The sequence below is a fragment of the Otolemur garnettii genome, unplaced genomic scaffold, assembly GCF_000181295.1.
Source record: "Otolemur garnettii isolate 467f Iridium unplaced genomic scaffold, OtoGar3 scaffold00007, whole genome shotgun sequence".
Classification (NCBI taxonomy): Eukaryota; Metazoa; Chordata; class Mammalia; order Primates; family Galagidae; genus Otolemur; species Otolemur garnettii.
The window spans coordinates 31117070-31140117 of NW_003852402.1; the positions used below are offsets into that span (position 1 = coordinate 31117070).

General features: G+C 32.9%; 1 protein-coding gene across 1 annotated transcript in view; it reads right to left on the reverse strand.

The window, feature by feature from the left end:
* The window catches only part of TMTC3 (transmembrane and tetratricopeptide repeat containing 3), a 47532-nt gene that overhangs the window by 15897 nt on the left and 8587 nt on the right, over positions 1 to 23048 (reverse strand). The window contains exons 3-9 of the mRNA XM_003783371.1: positions 21610 to 21828; positions 20259 to 20358; positions 14434 to 14549; positions 13834 to 14006; positions 8504 to 8756; positions 2538 to 2686; positions 222 to 342 (exon numbers count right to left, since the gene is read on the reverse strand). Of these exons, the coding sequence (XP_003783419.1) occupies positions 222 to 342; positions 2538 to 2686; positions 8504 to 8756; positions 13834 to 14006; positions 14434 to 14549; positions 20259 to 20358; positions 21610 to 21828 (1131 nt within the window). The remainder of the gene's footprint in view (positions 1 to 221; positions 343 to 2537; positions 2687 to 8503; positions 8757 to 13833; positions 14007 to 14433; positions 14550 to 20258; positions 20359 to 21609; positions 21829 to 23048) is intronic.

Below are 23048 nucleotides of genomic sequence, written 5' to 3' on the forward strand. Positions count from 1 at the left end.
TTTTAACTGTATAGCATTTAGGGACTTATTCACATATGCTTAGGACATACAGCTAAGTACTATTTGAAGCATTTGACTACAACCTGTATTACATAATGCAAAAGCAAATTATTTTCATTAATCTTTGGTGATCTAAGTATAAGTAAAGTTAAAACAGCTTAGAAATAGCTACAGTAAATCACTGATGACATGGTCTTCTGTCATTCTGAACAATACTTTACCTTCAAGGCTGACATGAACAATGTATATTCAGACTCCCAGTCCCAATTTCTGTGGAGTGTTTTCAAGGCATGGGTGAGTATCACCACAGACAGACAAACCCAGGACAGCTTTTTTAAAACACTGTTTAAGAGAAAAAAGTAAAACAAAAAAAAATTGTCTGCATTACCCAAAGTATTTTACCTGTTAAAACTGAAGTACTAAATATGTTAAATGGTCCCAAGTACCATGTCTGAATTTATCCTAATTCACTCTAATGATCATCCAATTTTTGAGAAAATACCAAAAAATTAAACATTCTGAATTTGATCTTCCAATTCAGCCTTCAATTACATTATATATACAAATATTTCCCTCTATTTCAAAAGCTTTGTTCAGATTAAATGTCAACAAATTGAGGAAATCAGTTTTTAATTGTGACTTCTTATACATGAATTTAGTCTTTGTTCCTACAATTTGAGCATTCTCAATTGAGTCTACAAATGGTTAGTCTATCACTGGCTCTATTATAAAATGTCTTTGCCTACTGTTTATACTATAGACTATCAAGATATCCTTGGAAGAATTTTGTATTTAAAGCTAGAATTTTTTTATTAAAAGGCATAATAACATTCTTTATAAAACAGGTGCAAATTAACTTTATAACTTTAAGCCTACTGAGACTTAATTCTTCATTTAGAAAAAGGAAGTTATCCTACAATAATCTTTATGATCTCATTAGTATTAATATTATCTTAGTCTACGTTTTTGCTCCTATAACATGGTTCAATTAATTTCTTTCATTTTTGACAGATCCACTTAACCAGAGTATGGATTAGAAAGAAAACGGTAATTGGAAATAATGCAAATTTGAATCAGGACTGCTTACTAGCTATGTGACCTTGGGTAATTTAGGTTAACATCTGCAAAATAGTTAAGGTATACCAAAATTAAATCAGAAAACAAATCTGAAGTATCTATCATGTCACCTTGCATATGGCAGGCACTTAAAAATTGGTAGTGATTATAATTTGATATATGAGTAGGAGCTAAGAGAAAAGATTTGATAGTTTGGAAGTGATAGTTGTAGACATGGAGTAGGTCATCTACAGAGTACATTCAGTATGAAAAAAATGGCTGTGAGTAAAACTCTGAGAAATATAAATACTCAAAGAGCAGGCACAACAAGAAGAATCTGTGCAGAAATGAACAGATATGGAAGAGAATCTGGAGAAAGACATTTTATTTATTTATTTATTTTTTGAGACAAAGACTTATTTTGTTAACCTGGGTAGAGTACCGTGGTGTCATAGTTCACAGCAATCTCAAACTCCTGGGGTCAAGCCATCCTCTTGCCCCAGCCTCCTGAGTAGCTGGGACTACAGGTGCCTGCCACAATACCTGGCTATTTTTTGCTTTTGCTCAGGCTGGTCTTAAACTCAGGAGCTGAAGCAATCTACTGGCCTCGGCCTCCCAGAGTGCTAGGATCACAGGTGTGAGCCACCGTGCCCTGCCCCAGAAAAAGGCATTTTAAAGCCATCAGAGACATAAAAACATTTTTAAAAAAGTGTTGACTGAATTTGGCTATAAGGAAGAAATTTGTTACATTTGTTAACAGAGTGACATAGAGAAGTCAGAATTCTGTGGGTTGAGGAGTGACTGGAAAATGAGAAAGTGATCATTTCTTTCACAAGTTGCAAACCCAATTTTAATATTATTCCATTAGTATTGCTAGACTATAGCAACTTGTTTGATTTGATAATTTTAATACCATAGAATATGTATACAATGAGATAATACGTATCACCATTACAGTTTCTAAGCACACATACAGTGTGATGATGCTGTTCCTTAACTCTTAGAGAAAACTTGGACTCAAGATTCAGATGAAGGTAGTGGTAACAGCAAGAAGTTACAGATTGTTTATATGCATTTTACATATACTAATTAACTCAATATGACTCGGTTAATAGGATGACTATTATCTTAGTTCATTGTATACGAAAGTGGCAATGGTCACTTGTAACTTTAGTCTCAATTAACATCTGTTTTCATTTGGTTTTGACTCAGTTTGTTCTGACTTAGGCTATAAAATAAAGTTATATAAAAATGGGGAAGAACACAGATGAGTAGGTGCTATGGAGCTTTCCTTATGTGACTTACAAGACAAAAGAGGAGAATATGGAGAAGAAAACCCAAACATACTAAAGTATGATTTATAAAAAACACTAAAGTATGACTTACAAAACTGAACTAAATACAGATTTCAAGTATCTGAATGTTTCATACTTAATTCTATATAGTTCGTATGCATGAAATAAACTAAAATTTTAATTCACCTTTTGTTTGATATTTTCTGCCATCCATGGGCTACCAAAATACAGAACCCCATGCTAGGAACATATAATACTCGCTCGGCAACAACAAATCCAACTGGAAAAAAAAGGTTTGAGGCAGGAATAAATGGTAATGCCATTAAACAAAGTGCCTAAAAAGAAAAAGAAGATAATTTAATTAAAAATACATAAATGCTTATCTTTCAAATCCATGTATTTTATCATTTAATTTGAATAATGTTCTGGTGGATTATTTTTATTATAAAGAATATTAATTTAAACATAAAGAAGGCAACTCAGGAATGATAACAACAAACATGAGGATGTATATAGCAAGATGAGGTGGAAGTCCTCCTGAATTCTAGAACTTAGAGAGGAAATCTATGAGTGTGCTTAGAAAACATGATTCCTAGGTATGCTTACGAATGATTTCTTTCTGAAATGAAAATATGAACTCTTATACCATTTTAAATTTGAAAAGCATAATCAGCTATACTTCACTTCACTGGTTCTCTGTGAAGAATATAACATGCTTGCATAGTAAAATGTAAAAACTTTAATTAATAAAGGTAAATATTTACATCTTTAAGCAAAATTGAATAACAAAGGTTTCATCAGTTAAATAGGAAATATTTTTTGAAATTATATCTAAAATAACACACTCAAACAATTCACTGTAAGAAACAAATGACCTGATTTAAAAAAAAAAATGGGTAAAGGTGTTGAAAGCATTTCAAATTGTATGTAAAACCAGCACATTGCACCGCATGATTGCATTAATGTACACAGCTATGATTTAATAAAAAAAAAATGGGTAAAGATGTAAATAGGTATTTCTCAAGAAAAGATATACAAATAGCCAACAGGCATATAAAAAAAAAAGGCTATTAAAAAGACAGGGAACTCTTCCACCTGGCTATTGGTGATTGCACAGCTATTATGGGAAACAGCACAGAATTAAAAAACTAAACACAGAACCCCCATGATCCATCATTCTCACTACTGGGCATACATCTATTTAAAGGAAATGAAATCAACATGTTGAAGAGAGATCTACGTTCCAAGTTCACTGAAGCATTATTCAATTCACAATAGCTAAGATATGGAACCAAAATCTAAGCGTCTACCAATGAATGACTGAATAAAGAAAATGTATTTTTATATATATATATATATGTACTATAGAATACTATTCAACTTTACAAAAGAAGGAAATCCTTTCATTTGCCACGTGGATAAACCTGGTAGACATGCTAAGTGAAATAAGCCAGGCACAGAAAGACAATACAACATGATCGCACTTCCATGTGGAATCTAAAAAAGTTCAACTCGTATTAGTAAGAGTAGAATGGTAGGTAGTTAAGGGAAGGGAAGAGGGGGAGATACTAGTCAAAAGTAGTCAAAAGTTCTAGTCAGATAAAAGGAATAAAAAAAGGGAAGAGGGGGAGATAGTAGTCAAAAGGGAAGGGAAGAGGGGGAGATACTAGTCAAAAGAGTCAAAAGTTCTGTCAGATAAAAGGAATAAAAAATAAACGAAATGTTTGCTAATCTAACTTATGTGCATGGGGTAAAAACAAAATAACAGGGTAAGATGTTAAGTTTTTCGACAAAAACACCAAGTTTAGAAATTAGCCAATCATGTCAGTTTTATAATGTTATTAATATAAGAAACCAGACAGTATAAACTGGAGGAGTGAAATAAGGTGACAACAGCAGGTCATTGCCTCTAGACCACAGCATTCACATGGATTTAGCTAGAAGCTTAGTATATGTACAAAAATAAAACTATTTCCTCCCCTGAAATCAACAGTGTTTTATTCTGTAAAGAATTTCTAAAATTATGACACTGTACACTGAAATAAAATATCACAAAAATATTTAGATTCCTTACTATTTGGAAAATGGGATGACATGTGGTTTCCATATCACAAAGCCACAAATCATTAGCACACAGAAAGGTTCTAGAAGGAAATAAGTTTGGTCATCATCAGGCCATCTGTTTCTGTGTTCTACCCAATTGAATAAGCTAATCCTTCAGTTTCAGAAGTTTAGACTCTTCAAATGTGTTGAGGGGAGAGAATCATCTTTTTAAATTATACATTCTTAGGAAAGTATAGATGTAGAGTTGTATATAAGTTGAAAAAAATAATGCCTCCATAAATGTTCACACATGTTATGAGATAATGAAACTGAGGAAGACCACTACCATCAAATGACTTAGTATGATACCAATATTATGTCTGAAATTTTAGTGTTTTTTAAAATAAAAATGGTAGAAAATAAATTCGGAGTGCATATAATTCACTTTCTATTCCCAAAAATGCTTAACAGAAATAACCACCCACACGTGAAACTGATAAAGACATGTTCCTAAATCTGCAGTTCTATTAAAAATGAAAAAATCCCATAGTAATTCATGGCTGCTCTAAAGCAATGAATGTTAAATTCATTCAAAGGTGTATTACAGACTGATGCATAAACTACACAAAGACAGAAAAACACTATTTCAGGAAAAATCTACTCGTTCTGGGATAAGGAATGTCTCTAAAGAATAACTTACAGGTAATATGATCCCTAGTAAAGTATTATAACCTAGTTAACTATCACTAACTTATCATTTTCTTCCTCTAGGAATGTAAATGGTTTTTTAAAGAAAAGACGCTAGTAGAAAGAAGAAAAAGTCTGAGACAAATCTGTTTTACTTCTTACTTCTTACATAACATTAGGTAACTACTTGATCACTTTGAAACTATTTCTTTATAGAGTAACAACTACTTACATTATGTTAAGATACAAATGACATCCTATCTAATAATTGCTTGGTATGTATCTGTCTTGGTAGGTACTCCTTTGCTCTACTCATCCCTTCCAGAGATCTTCAGACAATACTACCATAAAAAAGTAATATGTTTAAGACTATAGTTAAAGCAGAGTTATGCTCAAGGTCATAACTGTTAATTTTTTATATACATAAAATAGTGTATGTAAATCTGTTTATTTCATTATTTTTTACCCAGTTTATGTTATATACACCATTATTTTACTTGATGAAACTTTAATTCCCTTACCTCTCCTTTCAGAAATCTTCTTTCAGCAGAACTCCAGCTTTGGATGTATTCTACCATTTATCTATTTTATCTGTATTTACCAAAGTAGCAATAAGCTGGTAGACAAAGTCCCAAAGCCAAATAGAGTAGTTTCATCAAAAATGCATGATTACCAAGTTCAAACTGACACTTAAGACTGATTAGGACTTCTAGGTTTCTCAGGTAGGTTTGACCTGTGATTGTTTTAAATCTTGACTACTTTTTTCAAACTTCTGACCTGTATCACTTTCAGCAGGCAAACATACTTCCTAATACACAGAGAGAGTTCAAGCCATAAAACAAGAATTCCTACAATTCCCTGTTAACTTAAACCTACCAACATCTGCATTCATTTCATTTCCTTTCTTCTTGTAATGTTAAGCGGAGTCTCTTCAACCTGAGGGCGAGGGCAAACAAGCTTGTGCTCTCTATCCCCCGTTCCTCACAAACCAAAAATTCTCTCTTCTCTCATTTATTATTGAATGAAATTTTATTGAATAAACTTTCTTATCAACTATCTTCTCCCTACCTACATTTAAACATGCTCTTGCTTCTCCAACCTTAAAAATCTTCTCCTTTCTCAATGTATCTTTGGCCTACCTTCCTCACTAATAATATTGCTCAGGTATAAAACAAGTTCTCACAATCTTAGGAAAAGATTTTTGTAGCCATAGTAACAAGTAGCTAAGTAGTTTTAAACCCACTTAACCAATTCACATTACAACTTAATGAATTCGTTTTTTTCAAGCCAACCTATTAATGATATTCCTTTGCTTCTAAAAGCCAGCCAATTCATACTTTGATAAAAATGCTTCTAAATACCAATTTATCCTCTTCCTGTCATCGACTCGCTTCTATCTTTGAAGGTCCATCAATTTTATTTTATTTTATTTTTTTTTTGAGACAGAGCCTCAAGCTATCCCCCTGGGTAGAGTGCCATGGCATCACGCTCACAGCAACCTCCAACTCCTGGGCTCAAGCGAGTCTCCTGCCTCCGCCTCCCAAGTAGCTGGGACTACAGGCGCCCGCCACAACGCCTGGCCATTTTTTGGTTGCAGCCATCATTGTTGTTTGGCGGGCCCAGGCTGGGGATTCGAACTCGCCATCTTAGGTGTATGTGGCTGGCGCCTTAGCCGCTTGAGCCACAGGTGCCGAGCCCGGCCATCAATTTTAGATACCCATGCTTTCCCTAAGCTCTACATAAGGTCAGCAGTCTGTTATACTTGAAGCCAGTGGCTAACCTGCATAGCCGTCTGTTAGGGAGGAAATACATTCAAGTTCATCTCATCTTCTGAAATTGTTAAAGTTAAACTGTCCCTATATAGGTTATCTACATTAACTATCTGCATTTTCTCATCAAGTTACTCAATCCAAAGAAATAAATTTTGTAGCTAACAAATTTAAGTAACTAACAGACCTAAAAGTGGCCAAGGCCAAAAGACATCACTTTTCAACTAGATCTCACTTTCTGAGTCAACAGCATCTGTTAATGTTAACCACCAGACTTATTTGTGTGGGGCCTCTCTCTATCTCCCTCAGGCTGGAGTGCAGGGGCATGACCATAGCTCCCTACAGTCTGAAAATCTTGGGCTCAGCCTCAATCTTCTGAATAGCTGGCATCACAGGTGTGACTCACCCCATCTCTGCATTCAAGCTTTCTTAAAACACTTTCCTATATTTCTTTTTATTTGTTCTGTCCCTTATTTAGGGTTCCTTCTCTTCCACATCTAAATATGGCAATTCCTCAAGACTACTTTTAGGCTTCCTCTTTTTTCACTGTATTTAGCCCTCTCAACTGTTCTCGGGGGTGGGGGGAAGGACTAAGAACAAATACTCTAAGGTATGCAGGTAAGGTGTGAGTGTAGATTAACTCCTATCATGTAGAGTATTACTCGCCTGTAATCATCTTTGAGAGAATTTCCAAATCCTCATTGAAAAAGGTTTGAGAGAATTTCCAGATCCTCACTGAAAACTCCAGACATGAAGTACTGTTCAGAATCTCTACCAAGATGTTTCAAAGGTACCTCACAATCAACATATCAAGGATAACAGTAAATATGATTTTTCCCTCAACTATATATTTTTAATCTTTTCTATATCCCACACATTCTTCCATCTTTTCTGCATCTCAGATACTCAAATTTACCTAGAATGGAAGCTCTCCAGAAAGGAGTGTTTTCTATTTCATTTTACTACTATATAATCAGTGCCTAAAATGCCTGGTACTAAGGTCGCAGTCATACATTTTTATTAAATGAATCTTATGGCTGTAGCCAGAAATGCAAAGCATTAAATATACTTTATGACATATAGTAAATGTTTGAGAAAATGGAAGAGAAAACAGAACTCTCATGACTGAGAAGTGAGGCAGAGTAAGAAAACTAGAAAGAAATAGTTCAGAAAGGGAAGAACTGATTATTCAAATCATCAGTTTCTGAAAATAGCAGGAACTACCTCAGTGTGTAATGAAAACCTTGCTAAGGACAACAAAATCCTATGCATTTCTAGCTACATGTCTGATATGACACTTTTTTTTGTGCCAGGAAAACAAATATACAATATGACCCATTTATTCAAAAAGTATATAATCTAATGCAAGTAAAAAATACAAGAAAATGAACCCAAAACAAATGCTTCAAGATTTCAGAGCACCTACCAAATTAGGAAAATTCACAATCAATTTTCATTTTACATGTTCAATGTGTATGTCAAATTATGCTCACAAACTAAACTGATATATAATTTTAGGATAATCTAAAATAAGTGCATAAATTGGGATACTACTGAACAAAGAGAGACACTGCTACTAAAAAGATACTTTTGATGAATTAACGGTACTTTCTGAATCAACGTAATGGTATCTGAAAAGTTAACATTTCTTACCATTAGAACTGTCTTGGAAGAATCACCAGGGTATCGGAGACTAAATACTCCCAAAGCCCCCAGAAAACAAAAGAAAGTAAATGTGGCCAGATTTCGAATGTCCAGTAATGATTCTATAAGTGGTATTGTTCCCATGGTCCAATCACAGCAGAGCTCTGAAGGGTTTAATAGAAGCCAAGCATTCACAGGAAGGAGGTAGTTAAAAGTTAGCTGCCTTGTAGGAGTTGGGCTTACAGCAGCTGGGTTATCAAATCTGTATAAAAAATTTAAAACAATTATTTACAATACTATTTAACATAAAATGAACATATGGCATTTATAAATAAAATACTGAACAACAGAAAAAGCAATCTTTTGTATGTAATCTTGTTACCTAGAAGACACATACTTTATGGGTACCTCAGACTCTTTCTAGAGTTCCATCTAAACTTTTGAAATGCCTAGTTAAGAGAAAGTGATATTTATAAAGAACTGTTTAAAGGGCAAGCAAGTCATCTATTTCCAGTTTATTATTAGGCAAATTCAGACATGCATACTATAATATTATGACACTATGCAGAAGTGTTTTTATTAAATTATGACCTTCTGATGAAAAGTAGTAACAAGAAGTTTTATAAGATCCATTATTGTATGTGTTACATGAATGCTTTTGAGAACACTCACTCAAGTTTTCCTACATGAGACATTTCTTTTAGAGATAAATCCTAGTAAAAACTGTGGTTCCTCAACAGGATTAGTATGCTTTTCTCCTATAATTGACAGAGAAAACATATCACCTAGGAACTTTCCCTCTTTGCTTTGACTCCTAGGAAGCTAAAAATCAAATTTCAGTATAAACTAGTAACTGTTTAGGCCTACATAACATCTTATTTACATTCTACTTTTTTCCCTAATATTTATTAATATAACCTTTTATCCTAGTTTATCTTTCCCCAGGTCATGCTATATTAAATATATATTTCATTCGTTTTATCTATTTCCTGTAAACAAAGTCAAATCATTTTTTAGAAGTATATTTCAAATGAATAGTCTTAGATTTTTATTTTTTTATTCTATGTTCCAAATTTTATTGTCTATATTAATATACACTCTTTTAAAAACTCTATTTTCCATTTTAAAATGAATTAAGTCAAAGAAAAATCAACTACCACCACTTATTTGACTTGATTTTCTGAAAGAAACCAAATGGGTGAAAAAAAGTAAATACCTTTTAGAATGAATAATATTTCAAATTTTTTCATATTTGAATCTCTACATAGTTTAAAAATAACAAATTTGAGCCTGTACATAAATTTTCAAAATAATCAGAAGTGAATATAAATCTATCTTTTTTCCTACAATCCACTGTTCAGAATTTAGTTTTTAAAATTAAAAGTTTATTTAGGATACCTGATTTAAAGATAGTGTTAATGGAACAAATAAAATCATATTACAGTCAAGTTCACTGGGTTATATAAAAGAATTTAGACTGACACACACACACACTCTCTTACTTTTTAATGCCTTAGGAGAACATATACTTACATGCTAAAAGCACCATGCACCCACCCATACATACATTCATTCACTTCTAAAGATCACAATTTCAGACTGCAGAAATGGAAATTAATTGATTTAAATTCTCTATAAGGAACAATAACAAAACAAAACCATTAAAAGTAAGGGGTGAAGGAAATAGAAAATATAATCTATAATTCTATCTATTCTATTTCAAACGTTGTAATACCTGAATGAGTTCAGGTTAGCATTGCTAGACAAGGAAAAATCCAAAAAGATGAAAAACAATTATTTTTTAAAGAACAAAAATGCTGAGAATGATGATTATGTAGAAATATCATGTAATTTTGGGCTCAAAATATTATCTGAATAAAATTTATTCTAATCAGTGCCAGTAATGCACTATCATGGATTACAACATGAACGGAATGATAGTCTTTTCTTAAGGAAAAAAAAAGTTCTTACATGTAAGGCCAGTAACTTAAAATTAAATTGGGAACTAATATAAATTTAATTTTAAATTTTAGCTGAGTCAGGTGAAATAGAAAATAGCTAAATATTCAAGTAGGAAAACATAGTATGCAAGCTGTTAAGATTCAGTATAACTTCTGCCTGTACCTTTAAACAAGTAAAACACTAGACAAGAGGCATAAAACTTTTTTAACACTTAGAACATCAGATAAACAGACAGTGAACTCGGGAGAAAAAAAATACGATAGGAGCCCTACCTGGAGGGAGCTGAGTTTTTAGTCAGTGAAATACCAAGAGGGAGTCTAGGCCAAGCCCAGCAGTATAACTGAATTGAGAAGATCTAGCTGGGTCACCCAGAAAGCCAGGGGGCTAGAATTTGTGGGGCAGAATACCAGATAGAAAAAAAACTGCTAAGAAAGAGAGCTTCAGAAATCCATGGGGGGGAGGGGCAGTGCCTCTCCCAGTTTTTGGTATGGATGAGCTCTTATCATCAGTATTTACACATGAGTAAATACTCAGAGTCAGTGTAGTGAGTTCAGTCGTGTTTCTCAAAAGTCCATGTGTACTCAGAACTTCAGAATATGTTTGAAGTTATACGGAAATAAAATTTTTTCCATTAGTTAAGATGAAGTCCCACTGGATTAGAGCGAGCTCCACATACAATGACAAGGGTCAACCAGGTCTTTCTGCAAAATGGAGACGACAGACACATGGTGAAGAAGGCAAGTGACGATGGAGCAGCTGGAGTGCTGCAACTACCAGCCAAGGAAGGCCAAGGTAGCCCATGACCACCAGAAGGGAGGGGACAGCCATGGAACGAACTCTTCCTCAGAACCTCCTGAAGGAATCTACTGTGCTCACATTTTGATTATGGAATTTTGGCCTCCAGAACTGTAAGGGTTTAAATTTCTGTTGTTTTAAGCCAACCAGTTTATAGTTCTTATAGCAGCCTTTAGAAAACTAATATAGTCAAGGAAAAAAACCTCCTGAAAAGATTAGAAATAAAAATTCCCAATATCCAGAGCCAGATATAGTTCCTCAGAAGGGAGAATCAAATTATTTAATTCAAATAAATGCATCTCAGAAGCTCAAATTCACAGTAATATAGTAAGGTAAAATTCATGAACAATATTCATTAAAAAATTATTGACATATGAAGAAGCAGAAAAATACTATTGGTAATGAGAAAATTTATTCAATATAAACTGATCAAGAAACGACAGAGGACAGAATTAGTGGACAAAAGACATTAAAGCAGTAGAACATGGAGAGTCCCAGAGATGTGAAAAAATCAGACTTCCTCCTAGGGATGAAAACATCTTCTTAGATAAGAAATAACTAAAAGAAATTAATGGCGGATTAACGGCAGACTAAACACTACAGAAAAAAAGATTAGTGAACCTGACGACAGAGCAAAAGAAAATATCCAATTAAAAATGAGGGAAAAAGATTGGTGGAAAAAATAAACAGAGTGTCAGTGAAACCACTTCAATAAGCGTAAATGCACACAAATGAAGCCCAAGAAGTAAAGGGGAGAAAAGAAAACAGCAAAAACAATTGGAAAATAGCTAAAAAATTTCCAAAATTCTTTATTAATGTAAAACCTATGTATTTCAAAAAGCTCAGTTAACCTAAGCATAAGAAATATGAAGATACAAGGAACAATGACAAATAGAAAATATTTGATAGTAAAACTCAACAGAAAGCAAGTTAGGTAGGAGGGGGCAAAAACAGAGGGGTACATTTACACCTAAAGGGTATAATGTGTACTAACTGGGTGAGGGGAACACTTATAACTTCGACTCAAACTATAACAGAGCAAGCCATGTAACCATTTGTACCCCAGTTACATTCTGAAATTGAAAAAAAAAAAAAGAGAACAAGACAAGCAGGCATAGAAAAAAATACACATAACATATTGTAGTATAAAAGTTAAAGAAGACAAGAGGTTTTTTCACTGAAAATAATGCAAACCAGAAGACAGTAGAGATACCTTTTTAGAATACTAAATGAAAAATAATCAATGTAGACATTTCCACCTATCACAAATACTTTTCAAAAACAAACATTTTTAAATGCTAAAGAATTCATCCCCAATAGAACTACAAGTGAAGAAATGTTAAAGAATATTCTTCAGGTGAAAGGAAAAAAATGATACAGATGAAATTCTTAATCTAACAAAGAAATGAAGAGCACTGGAAACAGTAACTCTGTGGGTTAATGTAAAACTATAATTTAAATTCCTCCAAATATAATTATTTAAAGCAAAACTGACAACAATGTATTGTGGCATTTACAATGTATGCTTAAGGAAAACATGCAAACAGCCCAAAGACTAACTTCACATGTTATCTATAAAATTAGATATAACACGTATGATGTTTCTACTATATATGCTGATACTTATGTTATATATACTTAAAATTAAAATATTCCTTAAAAAACTGTGATAAGGATGCATACTAAAAATCTTAAAACAATCAAGGAAACAACAAAGACTTATAGCTAATAAAACTAACAAGGAGATAAAATAAAATAAAAAATAATCCAAAAGAAGATGGAAACAGAGAATAAAGAGAACAAAGAACACATGGAAAAAGAGAAAACAATTTCCAGAATGGATTTATACCAAACTGAATCAATAATCATATTAAATATAAAAGGATGAAACACTCCCTTTAAAAGCCAGATTATCTGACCAAATAACAAAGGCAGACCAAGTATATCCAGCCTACACTAAATCCTTTTAAAAAATGAAGATATAGATAGATAAAAAGGAAAAAATGAAAAAAAAAACTAACATTAAAAAAAAAAGCAGTGTGATAGCTATAATATAGGACAAAGTGAATTTCTGAGTAAAGACTATTACTAGGGATAAAGAAGTTCATTTAAGAATGATAAAGGGATCAGTTCATTAAGATGACATGACAATCTTAATTACGCACTTAATAACAGAGGTTCAAAAACAAAGCTAAAATTGACAGATCAGAAAGGAGAAACAGACAGATCAACAATTATAGTCAGCAACTTCAACATCCCTCTTTCAATAATTAATAGAGCAAGTAGACAAAACCACTAAAGACACAGATGACTTAATTAATGCTAACCTAACGCATAACCAGTTTTGTGAAGGAGGGGGGTTCTTATTTTTATTATGGTGGTTTCATTGTTGTCCACACATCAAACCTGTCAACATACACATTTTAAGTATCAATACAAGTATGCAATTTTTAAAATGTTAACTATCTAAAAATTTTTGGAAAAACCATGTAAATCAAAGACTTTCTGGGACATTTACAATCACTTAAAATCCAAAGTTAAAAAAAAAATGGAAAAAACACAAAAGAGCCAGAAGTTCATACCTGGTGAATACTGGAAGTTGGGACTGAATGACCTGGACTCTAATCACAACAAGTAATAATGTACTGAACATCAAGACAATGAGTTTTATTAGTGTCTGCAGCATAGAAAATGGTATACTACCCTTTCCACGGAGAAACTGTCCTGCAGCAGTACATAATAATGGCAAAGTATACTGGAAGATAAAAAAAAAAAGTTTTAAACATAGATAATATAAGATTATCTAAGTACAAGATTACACAAAGTATAATTATAAAATCAATGTGGCACAATTTATAAAAGTGACAATGAATAAAGCTGAGCTCAGTAATCTCATCCAATAATGAAGTATACTGTACATTATTGTATTCTTTTCTAAATTGCCTAATGCTATTATTGAAAGTTAAAAAGCAAGCCTTAAAAAACCGATAGTATCATAAAATTTTAAGTATGTAATTTACAGTAGGTCTGAGGAAAAAACTTGGTTTCTTGCAAAATTTTGGTAGTATTATTATTGGTTAACAGTTTGATTTACATAATTACATATTTATAAAGTAAGGGTATTAAAGTCTGATCAAACTAGGATAAAAGATAGCAACAATAAAATTTATATTTTTCCTCACCCCCTGGGCAATAAACACTTCATACACACAGCAAATTCCCACAACGGTTATTCCTTGTTCTTTACACAATGTTGCAACAGCCACTAAAAACACCGTCAATGCAATTGGAGTCCACACTGCAATTTAAGAACAGAAAAAAATAAAAATACACAAAGCAAGTTTATAGTACATAAAATAGTATTTTAATCCTTACTTGTGATTCATATTCACATTTGTGAATGGTTGGGTGTTAAGGTTAGCTTGGCCAGTAACATATGCTTTAAAATACTTAACTTTTATAATTTTTGCTATTATATATATATCTATCCAAAGAAAAACATCAAGATGTATAATTTGAACTAAAAAATTTTTCTGGAGAGAAAAACTATCTAACTAAATACTAACTTTTAAAAGAAAAGCAGAGAGGTTACTTCCAAACAGAGACATTTTACAAGCTTGAGTATCATAATGAATGAGCTATGGGTCTGAAATAAAGACAAATATTGATATTACTACACAAATATGTTACATACTTTATTATATCTGTAATTTATTAAAAACTTGAAACCTCAAACCATTGAGCAAAGTAGGTACCATTTCTTTAAAAAAATACTATAAAAATTAAAATTAAACAAGTTAACAATAAGCACTAAAATCAGTACTATTTTTTTTAAATCACAATAGAATATTCACAAGTCCTATTTAAGCTTCATCAACTTTAAGTAACTGTCTATTACTTAGTAATTTCATTAAAGATCAATGAACCATAAGAGTAATTCTGTATCTACTAACTTGCTTTGTGAATCTGGGCAGTTTTTCTGAGCTTCAGATTTTTTAATGGAATCTCAATCTCTTAATTCTTTTTGGTTTTAAAAAAAAATCTGGTATAATTGTGTGACCTCAGTTTTTATTAAAGAAGGATATTAACTAAAGAAAAATTGAAATAATTGACTTAAATTCAAGTTTAAACAAGAACTTAAATTCATGAATCTAATAAATTTTCTTTTATCCTTAGGCTTACTATAGAAACTCATCTATTTTTGAAATTGCTTACAGTTTTCAAGTACCCGACTAACTTAAAATTACTGAAAAGAAAAATAACAAAAATAAACACACAAACCCAAACCCCCAAATTGTTAGTGATACTATTTTTCCTAAAAAAAATATAATATCCTAGTTAGGACAAAATCATCAATACTAAATGTCATAGGTTATAACAAGTGCTATATACTACAGTGCTAAATTCAACAAGTAATTCATAGAAGAAAAAAATCAGTTTACGGTTATTCACTAACGGGATGAACCTAAAGTTTGGTCTTCAAAGATAAACAAGACATAGAAAGACTGGGGCAGGAGTATAAATAAAACAGTAGAGGTGGGAATGAGGTGGGCAAATAAATGACATAGAGAACAGTATGGGCCAAGCGTAGTGGCTCATGCCTATAAACCTAGCACTCTGGGAGGCCAAGGCAGGTAGACTGCTTCAGCTCAGGAATTCAAGACCCACCTGAGCAAGAGCAACCTTGTCTCTACTAAAAATAATAAAACTAGTGAAGTACTGCAGCATGCACCTGTAGTCCCAGCTACTTGGGAGGTCTAGGCAAGAGGAGAGGGATGGAGGGAGGGATGTCAAGAAAGGGAAGAGGGAGGTCAAGCCCAAGATTTAGAGGTTATGCTGAGCTACAATGCCATAGCACTCTACCCAGGGTGACAGAGTGAGATTCTGGATTCTTTCTCAAACAAACAAACAACAACAAAAAAAAAACCAGTATGGTTGAATGGGCATGTGTACCTTAAAAATTAGCGGAAATAATGGCCTTGATAGTAGGTAATTTAAAAATATATTAAACAGTGTATATAGCTGGTTTAGCATACAGTATATATCTCTGAATCTCAAAATCACTCTATGGGTTAAGAATGCAGGTATAACTGTACCCATTTTTTAAGATGAGGAAAGAATTTTGAAAAGAATCATACATAATAAAGAGACCATGACTTATAACATTGTTCTTCTGATATTATTCATAGCTTCTAACTAATTTATATTTCCACTCCAAGGAAGAGAAAAAAAAACAGTTCCCTTCTATAATCCTGGAATCAATTTCACCAATTAACAGCTCTAATAAAGGCAACAAGCATTACTTAAACTGTCACTTCAGTTCTTCAAATGTTAATGAATGTATTACTATATAAATACATACACTTTGATTTTATAATCAGATTTCTCTGGCTAATGTTACCACATGTAATTTTGTCTAAACAAGTACAACTGCTAAATAAGTTGCAACACTTAAATCCATTCCAATTGGGAAAAAAAACAGGCTTTTCAACCCATGTGTGAAAGAAACACACCTTCAGCAATCATTTATTCAAATAATGTTAAGTACTACATTTCAAGAGTGTTGAGGAGAGAGATGACAAACAAGTAATAATAATCTTGGTCAAAAAGTGACAAAGCAAAAATGTGTTAGAGAAAAAAATATAAAGTGAAGGGAAATAAAAAAGACTCAGGAAGACGAGTGGTGCTGCCGATGATGTTTAAGGGGACATCTAAGCAGAAACTTAGAGTAACAGAAAAGCACAGTGTAAAGGCCTTGAGATTGGACGGATCATGCTCATGAAAAAGGGCAGGAGGCATCAAAAATCTAGAATTTAGTGGTGATTAAACTATTACAAATTGAAAATTTTACACAGGACAGTTTATCCTAGTTAAAAAGGGGAAAGAAAACAAAGATGATGATGAAACTACGGCCTTATGGGTAAAATTATTTAATGTAAAATACAAAGTATTATAAGGATTAAGATGATAGAGAGATTCAAGGTGGGTTTCAGTGTCTTTACAATCAGAATTTAAAATACATTAAAAACATTTACTTGCTTATTTCCTCAACTAAGGTACACTGAATACCCACTATGTATCAGGAACGATTCTAGGCAAAGAAGATTAAAAATGGAGACTAAGAATAAAGAAAAAGCTATCTCTCACAATAGACGGTTACATCTATTGTGGGAAAATAAACAACAAATGAATAAAATAAAAATGTACATTATATATCTTCTGATTAGATGTATCATCAGAAATACAAGTCAAGCTTAGAAAGCAACATGATTGTGTTTTTTGTTTCAGTCATAAAGTAGCATGATCTGTTGGCCCCCCCCCCAAATTCAACCCTAGAATAAGGTGTATGAGAAATAGTTTCTAAGATAGTTAAAAATAAAAAGAATAAAAAGAAATTCCTGGATAGTCAAAGTTATCTTAAGCATTTGTGTTTCTGCAGGTGTTATTAAGAGCGGCACCTAAAGCCAAAGGCTAGAATAAGAAAAAAAGTTTTAAACTTTTGTTCTAGCCCAGGGGTCCTCAAACTTTTTAAACAGGGGGCCAGTTCAATGTCCCTCAGACCGCTGGAGGGCCGGACTGTGGGCCTTGGGATGAGTCGGCTGCCTAGCAGGACAGGCAACAGTGACAAAAACACCCGGCGGGCCAGACAAATGTCGTTGGTGGGCTCCATGTGGCCTGTGGGCAGTAGTTTGAGGATGCCTGTTCTAGCCTTTCCTGACTGCTTTGGGTAGATAATTATCTGCTCCTTTACTGCAGAAATCTGCAGCTACGTTGGCGAGTGGGTGCTCTAAGAAGTAAAATTACAGCACTTCAGAAGTCTTGATGGAGTAAAGAGATGATTATCTTTTGAAAGGTACAAACTGACCAATCACCCCATGGCAGCAGCTTCCAAATACCTCCCATCTAAATGCAGAGGGATGGTGTACTGTACTCTTCTCAATGCTTATTCTCTTTAGACCAGAGGGGGTGCCTGGTAGAACTGGCAGCAATGACAGTGATCAAAAGTGGACCTGGGACCCTGGAACTCCATATCCTAGGTTTTAATTCTCCTCACCCCTTCACAATCACCAGATGAACATACAGTGTCCCTGGCCTTCCCCTTCATAGGCACAGTGGTTGATAACTTTAGGAAAACATGTGGCTTGAGCCCAAAATAGCTAAATATCTACTGGTACAACAATCACAAATGAAAGACAAACATATTAACATTCTACTAAATCATAATTAAAAAGATACAGCAAGAATTTCTAATAAGTATTTCTCAAGGAAATAAGACAAGGTATTAAAATTATGAAGAATAAGAAGTGATTAAAAAGAACCAAATAAAGTATCAGGAACAAAAAATAACATAAGGTAAAAGGCTTAGTTAGAACAGGAAAGGCTTCTGTAACAGGGAAACGCTTAAACTCAGGCTGATAATATAAAGGAGTACATAAATGAGGCAACTTCATAAAGATCTAAGGAAGACAATTCAATGAAAAGGGAACATACGTATAAAGGCCAGCACTCTGCTATTTGAGAATAGCAAGGTTTATCTCTCTATACGGTGAAGCAAGCGAGGGTGAGAATGACAGGAGAAATGGTTAGAGAGGGTCATGGACTTGTAGATCACAGTATTTTCTTTTTTCCATTCTCTTTCTTTCTTTTTTTATTTTTTGAGATAAAGTCTTACTCTATGGTCTGGGCAAGAGTGCAGGAGGGTCATCATAGCTCAGTGCAGCCTCAAACGCCTGGGTTCAAGCAATCTTTCCACCCGCATTTCCAGAGTAGCTGGGATTACAGGCATGTGACACTGTGTCCACATAAGGTTTTTATTTTTTAGTTTTTTTGAGACAGAATCTCACTATGTTGCTTAGGCTGTCTCAAACTCTTGGCCTCAAGCCATCAAGCTGTCCTGGCCTCCCAGAGTGCTGGGTGGTGTGAGCCACTGCACTCAGTCACAGTATTTTCTACCATTCATGTTTTGTTTAGAATGGTACAGTAAAAAGGATATTGGTTTGCAATTCGTATTAATGAACTATGTCTTACTGCATGATGGACTGCTTAGCTGTAGGGGATCATTTTATAAAGAAAGAAAGTACAGTCAGGTTAAATATAATTTGCATAAAATAGTAAATGGAGCTGGAAAATAGTGGAGCTGGAATCTGAAATCTAACTCTTGAGTTCATGAAGTTCTTAATCACTATGTCTGCTGCCATTCAATCTGTTTTAAGACATTATGCACAGCAGTAAAAGACAAACCTACTCATATCATAAACCTAAGAAACATTAAGCTGTCTGGCTAAATATCTTATTTCTTGAACCTTGGTTTCAAGGTTCAAAACTAAGCTTGTCATCAGTACCTTGGAACTACAGTGAAAAAATCATCCCAAGAACTTAGGGAGAAATCGCAGTTAAATTTTAATAGTAAATAAAGGTTAAAACTATTATGAGAGGTCCCTTTCATACCTACACTCTAAGAAATCATTTTATTGCATGGAACTTGTTTTCCAGCAATGCCAGGCATCATCAGGACTATGAGCTGATGTATACTAAGCACCTTCCAGGACAGATCACATAGTAGGGGCTTAATAAATACCTGAACTATGATCAACACATAATAAAAGTTATACTCTAGTAGGTTTTTAACCTTGCCTACACAATATGCCTTAGCAGGTATTACTTATCAAAAGACAACTGAAGTACTGGTACTTTTATCATTTACAGTTAACAGCAGATGACAGGACTGCCTCAAACTCCCGTATTCTGGGGTTATTTGGTTTTTGAAATTGTGTCACATACAAACTATTCACTCTTGATAAAATATACACTACACACAAGTTTTTTAATATTGATAAGGTTCTATGCTTCTGCATACCTATTAAAGTAGAATAAAATGTAGTATATAAAGTATATAAAGTTAAGTCCCAAGTTTGGTGTACATCTTATAAGAAGCACTTTGAGTAAATAAAAATTACCTGATCAGGTTTTACAGCTGTAAAAAAATCAAACATTATATCTTACTTACCTATGGAATTATCTGGTCCTTTTGATTTGGTATATGACAAAAATGCAGCTAGAAAAAAGATAGATGACAAAAGTTCTGCTCTTCCTACAACTCCTGTTACCTAGAAAGGGAAAAGAAAGGGAGTTTGTACTAATAAAGAGGATCTTGAAAATTTACTACATGTAAAAGCAACAATATTCTAACTAGAAACTAAATTTCATAATTTTTGAAGTGCACATTTCTGTTTCTTAAACATTCTTTGAGTGCCCTCAGGTGGTGAATTTGTATATCTTCTGTAAACAGAACATTTTCAGCAACTCTTTGAATAGTTCTTTTATTATTATTTTAACTTATTTTGAAGAATTAAAAGACTCACAGAGACCTGAAAAAATAGTAGAGAGGTACTCTGTATTCTTTACCCAGCTTCTCCCATGATAACATCTTGCATAATTATAATACAATATCTAGAACTTAAAAGCTAAGTCCATCTTACATATTCCCCTAAAATACAAGCATTCTTAAAATATAAAGGTACCATAAATTCAGGAAGTTTCACCTTGTTAACAATTTGAAAACTACAGTTTAAAAAGACTATACACTTTAAGAATTTCTTTTAAATTCTAAAATTTAAATATAAAACGTCTAGACTTCTCCCTTTAAAGCATTCTGAACTCACTGCACAATTTAAAACAACCTATTGTTTTTATAAGCATGGAAAAATGTTTGGTCAGCAAGGCACTAAGCACTGGTGAAAGGTTCACAACAGTGAGAGATAATCTCCCCTCAACACACACACACATCTTCTGCTTACAACTAAAAGCTTGTAACAAAGCAACTAAACAAGAGTATTCTCTGTTCCTGCTGGGAAGAAATTTTGGACTTTCAAGTTTATCAAGTGAAATAAAATTATAGTTTGGCTATTTCTTGCTAGGTGGGGCTGATGTACATATTTGCAATAGCAGAGCTAACACACCAATTTTGAAACACACTGAAAATAGACAAAATGAATATCATTATTTGTTAGAATGTCTGTTGACAAATAATACTTAAAATCCATATTGATAAAAAAATAGCAAAGGATTATATTCATTTATATTTTATATTACTAAATGCAAGAGATTTTTATCTTGTTGCATGAATATATTTTTATTAAAAAAAAGCTGTTTTAATTTAAAAATTTTATATAGTAAGAAGGTAAGACTGTGTACTAGAAAGTAAAGACTTAGTGTACTAATTTAAGAGTCTTTAAATACTTGGATTAAAGTCATGATGAAAATTTTTTCCTTAAAAACATATACCAATATAATCACTTTGAAGGATTTGTTAAAAGAAAAAAAAAAAAAGAATAAAACTGATTTATAGTTTTACTTACTGCTTCTGTGTGTACTGGGTGCACTGCAAAAAGTAACGAAGCAATCATACTACTCCTGTTCTTCAGAAAAAGTTTGCAGACTTTAAGAAATATCACACTAACCACAGCATGAAAAATCATATTTAGGAGGTGATATGACATTGGTTTTAATTCACTAAATAGGTAATTTAAGCGAAATGTCAACACTGTTAAGGGACGGTAAGACTTGTGGCTTCTCTCCTAAAAGAGAAAACAATCACTAATTATTAAAGTACTTTGATCCTTCAGGGTACAAAAACTAATAACTATGTTTATTACTGAAAATATCTATGGTTGACTGATAAGTAACAACGTAATAATGAAATGTCCCAAAAGTAATGCAAACAGAAAAGATTACTTTATACTCTGTTTTTCTCTTTCCTTAGTCCACAAAATAAATTAATTTCCTCCCTGATATATAATGATCATATAATCAACAGTACAGGAACAACAACTATTAATTAATTCTTTTTACTCCCTGATATATAATGATCATAGAATCAACAGTAGAGGAACAATAACTATTAATTCCTTTTTAAAATACAGATTATTGTTTTTTTTACAGTAGGACAATCCTGGTGTTACACAAGTTGGAGTATAGTATTCCTTCAAAAGCTTACTTCCCTATCCACCACCAATACAAAAGTGTATATAGCTGCTGGCTAGGTCTTCAAAAGGCAATGTGAGAACAGAATGTTTACCAATTCAGTTTAAATAGTGATGATTCAAAAAACTACTCTAGTTGTTTCATGAAAAAAATGTCCATAATGTATAAATCTGAAGATATTAAACTAAAATCTCCAAATACTACAGAAAGTAATATAAGAGCAAAAACTTTCTCAGAATATGAGAACAGACACTTCTGTTATTCTCTGTTGGCAATAAATCATATTTTATGTGAAGTACTTCATTTCTTCACAAAAGCAGTTACTATCACCCAGAAATACTTTCTACCAGAAGATAAAAATCAAATCAGATTTAATAATGAAGCACATAGATTAAAAATATATTATCCTGTTAATTTTTTGTAGTTTTATTTAAAGGCATCCATACTCAGCTTCTTTGCTTTTCTATCTTTTATATTCTGCTATAACTCTCTGGCATATAGGTATAGACTTGTACCTTGCTTACCAGGCAACAGCAGGAAACACAAAAAACAAACCTTTCCATTATTTTATTTTACTTATTTTTTTTTATTAAATGATAGCTGTGAATATTAATGCAATCATGGGGTACAGTGTGGTGTTTTCATATACAATTTGAAATATTTCCATCAAACTGGTTAACATAGCCTTCATGTCATTTTCTTAGTTATTGTGTTAAGACGTTTATATTCTACTCTTAGAAAGATTCACTTGTACCCTTGTAAGATAAACCATGGAAGTGATCCCTCCAATCACCCTTCCTCCACCCATTGCCCC